General features: G+C 45.7%; 1 protein-coding gene across 4 annotated transcripts in view; it reads left to right on the forward strand.

The window, feature by feature from the left end:
• SLC4A7 (solute carrier family 4 member 7) overlaps window positions 1-13,263 on the forward strand; it is a 422,082-nt gene that overhangs the window by 361,544 nt on the left and 47,275 nt on the right. For all 4 annotated transcript variants that reach the window (XM_086942128.1, XM_086942129.1, XM_086942126.1 and 1 more), the window contains one exon: window positions 11,385-11,485. In XM_086942128.1, coding sequence (XP_086798254.1) covers window positions 11,385-11,485 — 101 coding nt within the window. The remainder of the gene's footprint in view (window positions 1-11,384; window positions 11,486-13,263) is intronic.

Here is a 13,263-nt window from a genome sequence, read left to right on the forward strand (position 1 = left end):
GGTTCAATGACGACCTAAAGGAACAAAAACTGACCGTACGGCAAGCTGAGAGGCAGTGGAGAAGAAATTACTGCCCCTTATTAAAAAATCATTATTCCTCATTATTAACTGAGTATAAAAAAGCCATTCTAGCTGCCAAAACCATTTATTTCTCCACAAAAATTCTGACAGAAAATAAATCTAGGGAGATTTTTGGTATAGTCAACGACCTAGCCTATTCTGATAGAGCCTCACCCCAAATCCCTCCTACCCAGCCCCTGTGTGACCAATTAAACTCTTACTTTCTGGACAAGATTGCAACTATCAAGGCTAACATCCCCCCCCCCTCTTCTATTTTTGTTGCTCCTTCCCCCCCCTACTGTCCAGTGCCATCTTACCTCAATCCCCCCTCTCACTGAGGAAGTATTCTTGGAGATACTTCCTAAGGTCAAATCGGGTTCTCCGGCAGACATCTGTCCGGCACGAATCCTACAACAGATCTACCCTGCTTGTCCCCAGCCCCCAATTACTTTCCTTAATAGTTCCCTTACCCAGGGAGTTGTGATCCCCGCACTTAAATCAGCCACAACAGTGCCCATCTTAAAGAAGTCCGGCGCTGACCCGTCCATCCCAGCCAACTATCGCCCCATTTCCCTACTGCCCTACTTGGGCAAGGTGCTTGAGCGCCATGTCACCTCGGTACTCAGCGCCCACGTAGAAGCAAATGGTGGCTTGGCATCTCGTCAGGCCGGCTTCCGCCCCAGGCACTCTACCGAATCCGTCGTGGTGTCTGTCCTGGACAACCTCAGGGAGGGCATAGACCACAACAAACATCAGGCTCTGGTGCTCCTCGACCTCTCCGCCGCCTTTGACACGGTGGACCATACCATCTTGCTTTCACGTGTGAAGGCGGCGGGAATCGAGGGCTCAGCCCTGGTCTGGCTATCGTCCTTCCTGAGGGACCGCACCCAGGCGGTCCGGCTGGGGGATTTCACGACTATCCACTTCGTCACCTGCGGTGTTCCCCAGGGTTCCTCCCTTTCTCCCTTACTGTTTAATCTTTACATCTTTCCTTTAATCTTTGCACTTCAGCAGCTGGAGGTCACCGTATATAATTATGCGGACGACCTCCAGCTCATCTTCAACCTTTCCTCTTCTCCCCTCTCTGCTTCCAACTTCCAGTCTACTATGATTTTCATCAGGGACTGGATGAACCACAACCATCTCAAGCTGAACCCGGACAAAACCGAGTTAATTCTCACAGGTGGTTCTTCCAGTCCCTGGAACTCTCTCTTCTGGCCCTCTTCTTTTGGTCCTTCCCCCACTCCTTCCTCCACAGTTAAAACCCTGGGCGTCAAAATGAACAACCAACTCACTTTACACTCACAAATCAGTTCTGTTGTTTCTTCCTGCTTCCTCACTCTCCGAACCATTCGCACTGTTTCCCGTTTTTTTTCCCCCCCAGGCACTCAAACTGATCATGTCCGCGCTGGTGATTTCGCGGCTGGTTTATGCTAATGCCCTGTACAACGGCATCCCAGCATACAGCCTGCGGAAGCTCCAGATGGTTCAGAACCAAGCGGCACGATTGGTGTACGGTCTCCCGCGTTTTTATCACTCAACACCCCTCCTTAAGGAGCTTCATTGGCTTCCTATCAAGGAACGCTCCCTTTTTAAAACCGGCTGTATGGTTTTTCAGGTTCGCCAGGGTACTGCCCCCGCTTTCATTTCCTCTCTGATTAACGAATATGTTCCTGCCAGAGAGCTTCGTTCATCTTCTAAATTCCTCCTGCAAATCCCACGTTTCAAACGTAAAAAGTGGGGAGGAGCCAACTTTTCAACTCTGGCTCCTACCTTTTGGAACTCCCTCCCCGACCACCTACGATTTGCTTCACATTATTCCTCCTTCCGCAAAGACCTTAAAACCTTTTTGTGTAAACAGGCCTTTTCCTTGTAACTTGTCCCTGCTATTTCTCTGCGTCAGGCTTCCACGGTCCTGAGTTGCTGGACCTATCTCTATAGCGCCAAGAAACCGTAGGGTGAACGCTGCGCTTTACAAATGTTTTAAATTCAAATTCCTTTTGGGGTAGCTTTCTTTCTCAAAGAAAAATAGTAGCCATTTGTGTTTGTTCTGCGGTTCTGGAAGAGCCAGGAGCCGGTAGTGGAACACCAGTTTGGATTTTAGTATAAACCCATCAACTTTTGAACAAATCAGTTTTGCATCTATTCTATTTCAAAATATTTAGGAATAGTCTAGATTCCATTAACATTATTTAATACAGTTTTAGGTCTGGCGTAAACCTATGTGTAATATACTTGCTTATAGGGGCTGTCTGCCAGCCATATTCATCCATCTATACTAATATAATAGAGAGCCCAAACCTTTGAGGCGGGTAATCTCAGGAACCACAGCACCAATCACAACACCCAATACAGCGTTGGAAAGGGCAGTTGCAGCAGAAGGACATAGGCTATGCATACGCCCACCATAAACATTTAAAAGGAAAAAGAACCGTGCCAGCAAAGTAGTACCTTGTGGGCGTGTCTGCGTTGTGCTGTGGCCGTGTGCTGGGGGCGTGACAAACGCTGGGGGCGTGTGGTATGTTTCGCCCTTCATGCCATGTCTCATATTGGGTGCTGTGGGCGTGTGCGGGGTGCGGGCGTGTGCGGGGTGCGGGATTATGGGAATAAAAAGTTAGCATCGTGCCCAATATTTCATTGCTTTTATTTCCCAGGTTATGTACATTCCAGCTCCGGGTGTGCTTGCCCCGCGCTCCCAGTGACGTGCACCTGCTTTACTGTATGGAGGTCAGGCATGGCGCTATTCCCAAGGGCCGGAAGGAGCGCAAACAGGGGCCATTGTTCAGGAAATGTAATTTTGCATTAACTTCCGGTGACTCCTGAAGCGCACACTGGAGATTTTCCACTTATGTTGCGCACAGGCCTCGCACCACGCACATCCGGACACAAGGCCCGCCTCCACGGAAATAGCAAGAAAGGGACTATCCCTCCCCCGGGAATATGTGATGACATTGCGCAAACCAACATCCCGCATACCATCACTCTGCAATTTTTTATGACGCAGGACTATTACTCCGCAAAGACATCATTTCTAAAACTTTTACAACGCATATGACTTTATCACGCATGCAATTATAACGCAAATGCATGTGTGGTAAAGTCATATACATTGTAAAAGTACATTATTAAAACATCAAATATATGTTTGTATATATGTGTACACCCTTAAACACTAACCCATCTTAACCCTATAAATATACCCTGTACCCCAAAACCCAAACCTATCCCTAAACCCTAAAAATACCCCTGTACCCCAAAACCCAAACCTAGCCCTGAACCCTATAAATACCCCTGTACCTCAAAGCCCCAAACCTACACCTGAACCCTAAAAATACCCCTGAACCCCAAAACCTAGCCCTGAACCCTAAAAATACCCCTGTACCCCAAAACCCAAACCTACCCCTGAATCCTAAAAATACCACTGTACCCCAAAACCCAAACCTAGCCCTGAACCCTAAAAATAACCCCGTACCCCAAAACCCAAACATACCCCTGAACCCTAAAATACCCCTGTACCCAAAACCCAAACCTAGCCCTGAACCCTTAAAATACCCCTGTACCCCAAAACCTAGCCCTAGCCCTGAACCCTAAAAATACCCCTATACCCAAACCTAGCCCTGAACCCTAAAAATACCACTGTACCCCAAAACCCATACCTATCCCTAAACCCTAAAATACCCCTGTACCCCAAAACTATATCTGAACCCTTAAAATACCCAAACACCCCAAAACATATACCTCAATACCCCAAAACATATATCCCTATAACCATACTTACCTTATCCAAACATTAAAAAAAACCATGCTTTTACCATTCATGCATTTACAACGAATTTCGTTGTAAATGTATGCATGGTAAAAGCATATAAAATGTAATGCCATGCGTTATAATGGCATTGCGGAGTCATGGTACTGTCGTAACGAAAGTATGCGGAGTGATGGTATGCGGACAGAAAGTTGCGGAATAATGTGTTTACCCTCCCCCGGTAAGTACATTGGTGGCACGGTGGCCCACATCTCCAGCAACATACTCATATTTTTTCACCACTCATTTGAAAAATGCACAGGTCTCTCTCATTGATGGCCATCACCAACATACACTTTTAGACACACCTCCCGCCACAAGTTCTAGAATTGCGTACTTTAGAGCTGGTTAGCTACGTTCGAATCTCGGCATCAGCTCAACATCCTGTGATTCCAGGCAAATCGCTTTGTCTCCCCGTGCCTACCAAAAATGAATGTGTTTTTCTGTAATGTAAATTGTGCTCATGCCAGGTTGTCGAGTCGTGCTATATAATATTGCAAGGAAAAATAAAGTAGGGAAACTTGAGTTCACACACTACTGAACGCGCACTCTTAAGTGCATCAGCAGTGCACTGTGAATCGGAGCGTTTCACAGGCCTGTCACAGATAAGAAATGCTATCAAAACGAAATCCTACAAAACAATATACTACTGGCTGGCAGCAATTCATACCCGGACAACGTCGGGACGGGCTGCTAGTAAGTGATAATTTGGAAGTTTTACAGTGGTAAGCTTTCAATATTAACATCTCAATGGCAGTAGTTTAAGGCATTTAAGGTCGGGGAAATGTTTGTTTTTTACTTGTCTTTTCTTTTTTTCTTCATATTAACAGTGCAAAGGTATTGGAATTGTCTAATAGTTTCATAGTTAACATGGTAAAAGTCTAGCCATGGATGTAGGTGGGATTTCAGGTTTTTAGTTTGGAACATGTTTGCCTTCTCGCTAGGCAGCCAAAATGTGATGCAGTTCGTACTTACAAAATGGCAGGAATGACACCTTGGTGCTGTTTGGCTGCCTGGCTTTTTGTCTACACTATTCTGCTCCAGCAGTGATTAACTTGGTCACATTGAAGCTCCACCCACGCTTGCCTACATCATTTCCTTTCATCCGATGCCTTCATATGAAGCTACAAAGCTTTACTCCTTCTGTGAAGAGATTTTTCTTCAAAAAAATTCTCCAGGGTAGGTCACCGCCCAAATCCAGACTTCAAACCTAGTAAGGACTGTTGCAAATGGCGGTCTGTGACACCTTTACTGTGTGGCTTCTCTGTCTGCTTGCCTAGCAGGACTTCTTGTAGCCTCATTAGTGCAGGATCCTGCACTCCAGCCCACTCATCCTGAACCCCGTTCTGTGGAATTGACTTCTAGATGATAAGGTGCCAAGTTAGTCTGCTTCTGTCACAGTTCTCAAACTGTTACTGATTCTACATGTCAAAGGGCAAGGACTGCTTTGTGATAAACTAACAATGTTGCATAGGGGGCGACATACATGTCTCTTTGCCATCTCTTATGGAGGTATGTTGCAGCCACTGTTCCCAATAAGCTGCGCGGGTGAGCGCGCGCGCACAGATGTCACCCTAAGCGCGCAGTGCGCTGTATTCAGCGCGCACTACCGCGACAACGCCGCTTCCAAAACGCGACGATTCTTTGATGGCACAGATGCGGGATTTTGTATTCGTGTTGCTTGCAAGGCACACCAGCAGCCGTGCACTGAAAGAAACTCAATGCAGAGTGCCTAACACGCCGCAAACAATCGCATTGCGCTCGGAAGCTCTTCCTCCCGGTTGGCGAAAACCACACACTTTAGAAACTCAAGTCCACAGTTAAAAGCTACGGAACCGTTTTCTATAATATGTTCTAAAAGGACTGTGATTGCTGCTCACACGTACAGAAAAAGTAAAAACCTTTCTCACATACAGTGAGAAAACGTTCAGCATCACCAACTCAAGCAAAAACTTATGGCTGTATAACACCATAAAATAACAATCTAAAGATGCACAGTCAGACGTATTCGTCACAATAAAGCATTCTTAGTAGATCATGGGTTACTCACTGCTTTAAAAATCTGCATAGTCGAAATCCAGAACCAATCACATTCAGCCTGCTTTTTCCTGCCACACACGGATTCCCTGCTCTCGAAACAGACAGAGGACAAGGGGCGTAACAGCCCTCCGCAGCCCCCTGTTGTGTGTGTGTGTGTGTGGGGAGGTGGGTGGGGGGGCATGCTCCAGGGCCCCCCTCACTTCATCAATGAAAATTACGGCTCTTAATAAATTAAGTGGTGTACTGTACACGCACACCTGGGCCCCGAGGGTCAGGAGAGAGTCTCGCCCAAGCCTTTCTTTCATTATATTTCAATAGCGCAGTGTGCACGAGCGGCCCCGGTCGGGCCTGTGCAATGCTCTGACCTCTGAGCCTCTTCATTCAGGAATAGGTGACAGAGATTAAAATTGAGAGAAGTGAGGTGAGGTCGGGATGGGTGAACAAGTAGAATGAAAGGAGAAAGGCGTGAGGAAGATAGAGAAAAGAAAGAAGGGGAGAGGCAAGTGCACGCAACTTCATTTTAAAACGCTGCAATAGCTTTGGAAGAACGTTCATTTAAAACGCTGCAAGACATTTATGTAAAAAAGAAAGTGGCAAGATATTGGAGAGACAGTCTATCAAGCACGCAGCAATAACTTAGACACTGTCCACAATGTCCACAGAAGTAGCAGTTTGAGTATGCCCCCCCCCTTGAGATATTTCTGCACTAATATTTTAATCGTAACCCTGTTCCTGTTTAGTTTAAAGGCAACTGTCAGTCAATGGCAATTGGCTTTAAGTCAAAAAAATGATACAATCTGAATCAGGGTAAGCCTAGAGTAACTGTCAGAATAGGGAGTGAAGTAAAATATAAGCCTGTAACAAAAAAAAGGTATGATTAACGAGTACATGGTGTAAGAAGCTGGAGTCATTTGAGGAACAGGGAAATAAAAAAGTTGAACAAAACGGATTTTTGGGGCCTGGTTAGTCGGTGGGAAGAGCAGGACTGTAGCAACATTGAGTGATGAAGATGAGATGAAGCATGACATGGAAACCAAAATTGCTAAACATTAACTTTATGCTGTTGATGGAAAGATTCTTGGACTAACGAAAAGGGTGCTTGGTGGCTGAGGCTGTGAATATTTTGCAGTGTGATTCTACTCAGGATTCACATGCAATGCATCGTTCCACCAGCTGGTGGGTGGGTGAGGAAAAAGCATGCAAAAAAAGTATAATTTTGTAATGGCCATAGGTGCAGTCTGTATATTTAATAAAAAGGTTTCCCATAAGGCCAGGGTTCCCTACCGAGTGCCCATTAGCTTAAGTTTATATTTCCCACCATACTATTCAGAAGCACTATCAAAATCACGAACAGAAATAATTTTCAACTATCAGTCCCAGAAAGAGTTTATAGCAACCCTTAAAAGAAGAAAACAGAACATGGGCAAAAAAGTGCAGAGGTTGCAAAAAACACTGAAAACTGACATGAAGACAGTTTTTTCCAACGTGCTGAGAGAAAACAGGGTTATGTTTAGTGTTTGTCTTTTCAGGATGTTTCATTTTCTGTCTGCCTACTATGCAAATGATGTTACCTAAGTTAGGTTTGCATGATGTCAGCAATCAGTGCCTCCCTCATGATCATGACAATATTATTTGTTACAACTGCACTCTTTTTAAACCAAACTGTAGTGCAGATAGTTCATAGTGGCACAAAATATGAAGACTACAGTCCAAAGATTTCGGTTTTCAGTAGTGGCAAAAAAGCTTTACACATCAATTGCAGCACATTAACGCAATAGAACAAATTTCCCATTCTGATGAGAATTAGGAAGAGGAGCCATAGGTTAGTATCTGCTCAAAAAACAATTCTGACTTTCTCGAATAAACTATAAACTGGCAATGTCAAAAATAGAAAAAACGTGGGAGTCAAAATCGTCTGGACCAATACTGCTTTTGTTGACACAAGATGGCAATAAAACACTGCAAAGATGAAGTGATGAGACACTTTTCAATTTGACTTGGGAAGCAGATGAAACTTAAACCAAAGCCAGATTTCTTTAGATCTTGAACTGAACTTAAGTTGAAAGCAAAACCTTTTGAATTAACGTTAAATGGGAAAAAACGAGATCCTATTGGCATTGAATGGACATAATTTTTTTTAATGAACCACATCGTCTTGAAGGCCATTCAGAAATGATATATTTACCACAACATACCCAGGAATCTGAAAACGATGTACCAGACAACACAAAGAAAATTAGCAGGATCCTAATGAAAACTAATGAAGATTGAAATAATAGAGCATTGAATGCCTTTAACTTGTAGTTACTGTGCGGAAAAAGATCAGTCAACTCTGCTTCTAATATAGGTCTACCCCTTGATAGAGAGCAATAAACAAGACGGAGTTGGCAAGGGGATTGAGATGGTCCATTCGTGCAGTGGTGCATTTAAAACTCCTGTTACCCAGCTGGTATTGACATCAAAAGTGACAAAATATGAAGGAGATCCTATAATGTATGCTTAAGTATAAACAACAAGCACTGGCATAGCTAATAGATCTCGCCTACAGCTTTACCAATTTGTCTTAGCCATGTTGTACAGCAGTGTGGCTGCTATTCAGTATGGCTAAAAATTACTGGTGCAAAGTGGCGTGGAGTGAAGCCTTCTAACGTGGAGTAGAGTGTATTGTTATGGAATGACTCTGAGTTGAGTGGTATGGTATGTTATGAAGTGGTATATAGTGATGTGGAATGTAATTTAGGAAGTATAGTGTCGTCCTAAAAAGTATCCGATGGCCCTGATGCAGGCTCTAGCATATGAGGGCTATACTCTATACTACTAAGCAAAATAGGGTTAATAAAAACAAAGACTCATTGTTCTCTTAAAAATGATAGCATCGTTTCAACACTGATTTTATTATGAACAGTGCCCGGGCTGTTTGACCCTAATGTTCTACCCCACAACCGACCTCCGAAATTAAGACCGGATATTTTGACCTTACTACCATTGAAACACCTAAATCAACGTTTACACCCTTGTTAGGGTAGGACAAACACATATCTGAAAACATTCAACTTCGCTCCTAGAACACACAAGTTTAAAATTAAAGGCTGCACATTGTCCACAGAAGTAGCAAATACTCTACCTCTCCCTCCCTCTATCTCCTTCTCCCTCCCTCACCTTCCCTTTCCCGCTCTGTCCCTCCCTCTACCTCCCTCTCCCTCCCTCTACCGCTCTCTCCCTCTCCCTCTCCCTCCCTCTCCCTCCACCGCTCTGTCCCTTCGCCTACCTACCTCTCCCTCTACCTCTACCTCTACCTCTACCTCTACCTCCTCTTCCTCTACCTCCCTCCCTCCACTTCCCTCTCCCTTTCCCTCCTCTACCTCCCTCTCCTTCTACCTCCCTCTACCTCTCCCTCCCTCTACCTCTCTGTCCCTCCCTCTCTGTCCCTCCCTCTCCCTCTAGCTCCCGCTCCCTCTAGCTCCCTCTCCCTCCCGCTCCCTCCTGCTCTGTCTCCACCTACCTCTCCCACTCTGTCCCTCCCTGTCCCTCCCTCTCCCTCTGTCCCTCCCTCTCTGTCCCTCCCTCTCCCTCTCTGTCCCTCCTTCTCCCTCCCTCTACCCCTCTATCCCTCCCTCTACCTCCCTCTCCCTTTCCCTCCCTCTACCTCTCTGTCCCTCCCTCTCCCTCTAGCTCACTCTCCCTCCCTCTCCCTTTCCCACCCCCTCTCCCTCCCTGTCTCTACCGACCTCTCCCACACTGTCCTTCGCTCTGCCTCCCTTTCTCTTTCCCTCCCCCTCCCTTTCCCTCCCTCTAACTCCCTCTCTGTCTCTACCTACCTCTCCCACTCTGTCCCTCCCTCTTCCTTTCCCTCCCTCTCCCTCCCTCTCTGTCTCTACCTACCTCTCCCGCTCTGTCTCTCCCTCTCCCTCTACCTCTCTGTCCCTCCCTCTACCTCTGTCCCTCCCTCTACCTCTGTCCCCCCCCTCTCCCTCTAGCTCCCTCTCCCATTCCCTCACTGTCTCTACCTACCCCTCCCCCTCTGTCCCTCACTCCCTCTCCCTCTACCTCCCTCTCCCTCTCCCTTTCCCTCCCTCTACCTCTCTGTCCCTCCCTCTCCCTCTAGCTCACTCTCCCTCCCTTTCCCACCCCCTCTCCCTCCCTGTCTCTACCGACCTCTCCCACACTGTCCTTCGCTCTGCCTCCCTTTCTCTCCCCCTCCCTTTCCCTCCCTCTAACTCCCTCTCTGTCCCTACCTACCTCTTCCACTCTGTCCCTCCCTCTTCCTCCCTCTCCCGCTCCCTCTACCTCCTTCTCTGTCTCTACCTACCTCTCCGGCTCTGTCCCTCCCTCTCCCTCTCCCTTTCCCTCTACCTCTGTCCCTCCCTCTCCCTTTCCCTCCCCCTACCTCTCTGTCCCGCCCTCTCCCTCTCTGTCCCTCCCTCTCCCTTTCCCTCCCTCTACCTCTGTCCCTCCCTCCCTCTTCCTTTACCTCCCTCCCTCTACCTCTTTGTCCCTCCCTCTCCCTCCTCTACCTCCCTCTCCTTCTACCTTCCCCTACCACTCCCTCTCAGTCCCTCCCTCTAGCTCCCTCTTCCTCTAGCTCCCTCTCCCTCTAGCCCCCTCTCCCTCCACCTCCCTCTCCCCCTCCCTCTCCATCTACCTGTGTCCCTCCCTCTCCCTCTCTGTCCCTCCCTCTCTACCTCCCTCTACCTCTACCTCCCTCTCCATCCCTCTGCCCCTCCCTCTCCAACTACCCCCTCTCCCTCTACCTCCCTCTCTCTCTACCTCCCCTACCTCCCTCTCCCACCCTCTACCACCTTTTCCCTCCCTCCACTTACCTCCCTCACTCTAACTTCCTCTCTCTCTGTCTCTGTCCCTATCTGTCTCTGTCCCTTTCTGTCTCTATCCCTTTCTGTCTCTTTCCCTATCTGTATGTATCTGTCCCTATCTGTCTCTGTCTCTAGGCGCAATTGTCCAAATTCTGAATGTGCTTACATCCAGGCGCGCAACACCCATTGGGCTCAAAGGGCTTAAGACTGTGAGTATCATCGATGTAATTAGTTTACACAGATTTAAAATACTTTTTAAGTACTTTGACTTGTATTTGCTCTACAAATTACGGCAAACCTAACCACACAACATAGTATAGTTTAACGTGGCACTGTATGTGTGGAAATGCACCATCTTTTCAGATTTTTAAGCAAAAGTTTGGAGGGATATTTGGCTCTGCACACATGCACGGTCTGGTTCCTTGCGCACATAGCCATGGCTGCAGTGCACAGAGACCCTACACTGCCGCACACAGAGGAAAAAAATTAGAGGGAACATTGGTTGCAGCTACTGTAGGGTGTGATGGCGCCACTTGTTAGCACATGGGAGCTATCACTGGGAAGGTTTCCAGATCCAGCCTTATGTCAGGAGAAATTAAAGTTTAGAAATCTGCATTTAGAAAGAGTATCCAGCAGAATGAGTGATGCTTAAGTTCTTTTGTTTGCAGGAAGCAGAACGAATGATGAAGCCAGAGGATCTTGAAAGTGTGCAGCTTCCCTACGAAGATGCGCATGTTTTAAAGATTCCTGTGAAGGGCTTGAAATACAGGTATGTAATTGTTGTGCACTTACCTAATGTAAACCGTTTGAGTACCTCTTGTTTGTGAACCAGTTGGCTCAGTCTGAATAGCCTGGTTGTTTGTCCCTTTTTTTTCTTTTTCTTTTTCCATACGTCTGGCATTAGCTAACATTTGAGTTTCCTTCAAATATACATATAATGTACTTACTTCTAGGGTCTTTCAACCAGCCCTCTTCATCTATTCACATTTTTCTTCTGACACTTTTTGACACATTTTTTGGCCTTAGTCGATTATTTCTGCCCTTCATATTGGTGATGGCCTGGCAGATTTCAGCTGCATAATCTCTCCCACCCACCCAATTGTTTAACAAAGAGAATGACATTAAAATAAGCATCCACATCAAAAGGCCGGCAGACCATGCCAGACCTATTTGCTTTGCCAATTTTTGTTTGATGGGTCTTTAATAAACTCCCCCAACTCATTCACATACCCATACCCAACCTTTAGGTAGGTGGCAGCATTGTTTTTTTCATTTGAACCTTTAATTACTTGTGCAAATATTTGCACCAAAAAAAAATAAGGCTTACCTAGGCCAGACCTGTTGGCTTCTGTACTGCTTGTTTTAGTAAAGTATGCAGAGACACTTTCTGCCATACATGAGTTGTACCATTGTCTTTTCCAATACAGACAAATAGCTATACTTAAATGTTTTGCTACTAAATGTTCAACCGGGCACAGATATGAAAGCAAAGATATGATATTGTCATCTGGTTAGTTGCATGTTTTAAGTACTGGAAGGGTAAAACTATGAACACTTCACTCATGAGCAAGGGAGCAGCAAGTTAACACATTATTCAGAAAAACTAGTGCATGTCCATTCATGCATACATTGCTGTACATGGTTGTGCTCTTTTTATTTCTTTAAAGGCATTCTAATTCAATAGGTAGACTGCCCTATGATATACACAACCTGTCAAATAGATTTACAAGGTTCACTGCAGCTCAGGTCTGTTAGTACTGAAAGACTGTGCCACTGTAAGCACTAGCCTGCCTGTTGTGTGTAGTAGGATATATTTAGCATTGTAAAGAAAATCCAGGCTTTGCAATGTGCTCGCAATCAGGTGTGAAAGTTATGCAACACTTTATCTCCTGTATATTCACATCTTTTAAAAGACGCGATTTATTGCAGATCTTTTTTCTGAAAGAAACTGCTTGGTACCTGCTGTTTTAAATATAATTTGTAACTTTTTTTATGGGCAGGCTTGCTTTTTGTAGGTTTGTAAACTCACATAACTAAATTCTAACCAAATGCAGCTCGATTTTAAGAGTACTAACATCAGTTGCTACAAACGATTGAAACTATACTTTGTAAAATAGGAGCTTTAAACCATTATATAGTCTCCTGCTGCTCCTACTCTACCTACACAACTTTTCTCTGGACGCTAGTTTTGTTGTCATTGAAGGGATGGTAGTATGTTAAAATGCTCTGGACACATGCTTTCCTGTTGGCACTTGGAAAAATGTTGTGCAAGCCTTCCCCCCCCCCCTCCCTCCCCCCACCAGGGGTTTCATGTTTTTGACCTAATGAAAGTCTTTTTTGTTAGGCATATGAGCTGCAGATTCTACACTTTGCATTAGATCGCCACCTGGTGTTGGGCTCGGATGATTGCATGTTGTTGTCGTCTTGGAAGAAGTCTTTGTAGTCACAAGATAGGTGACTTCTCCCTTGGACAATAGTGCGCATGGGCATCGGCTCCATTGTTAGATTTTTTTTTTTTCCGCCACTGAGTTCTGATGCAACTTTTCC

Source organism: Lissotriton vulgaris, chromosome 10, assembly GCF_964263255.1.
Source record: "Lissotriton vulgaris chromosome 10, aLisVul1.2, whole genome shotgun sequence".
NCBI classification, from domain to species: domain Eukaryota; kingdom Metazoa; phylum Chordata; class Amphibia; order Caudata; family Salamandridae; genus Lissotriton; species Lissotriton vulgaris.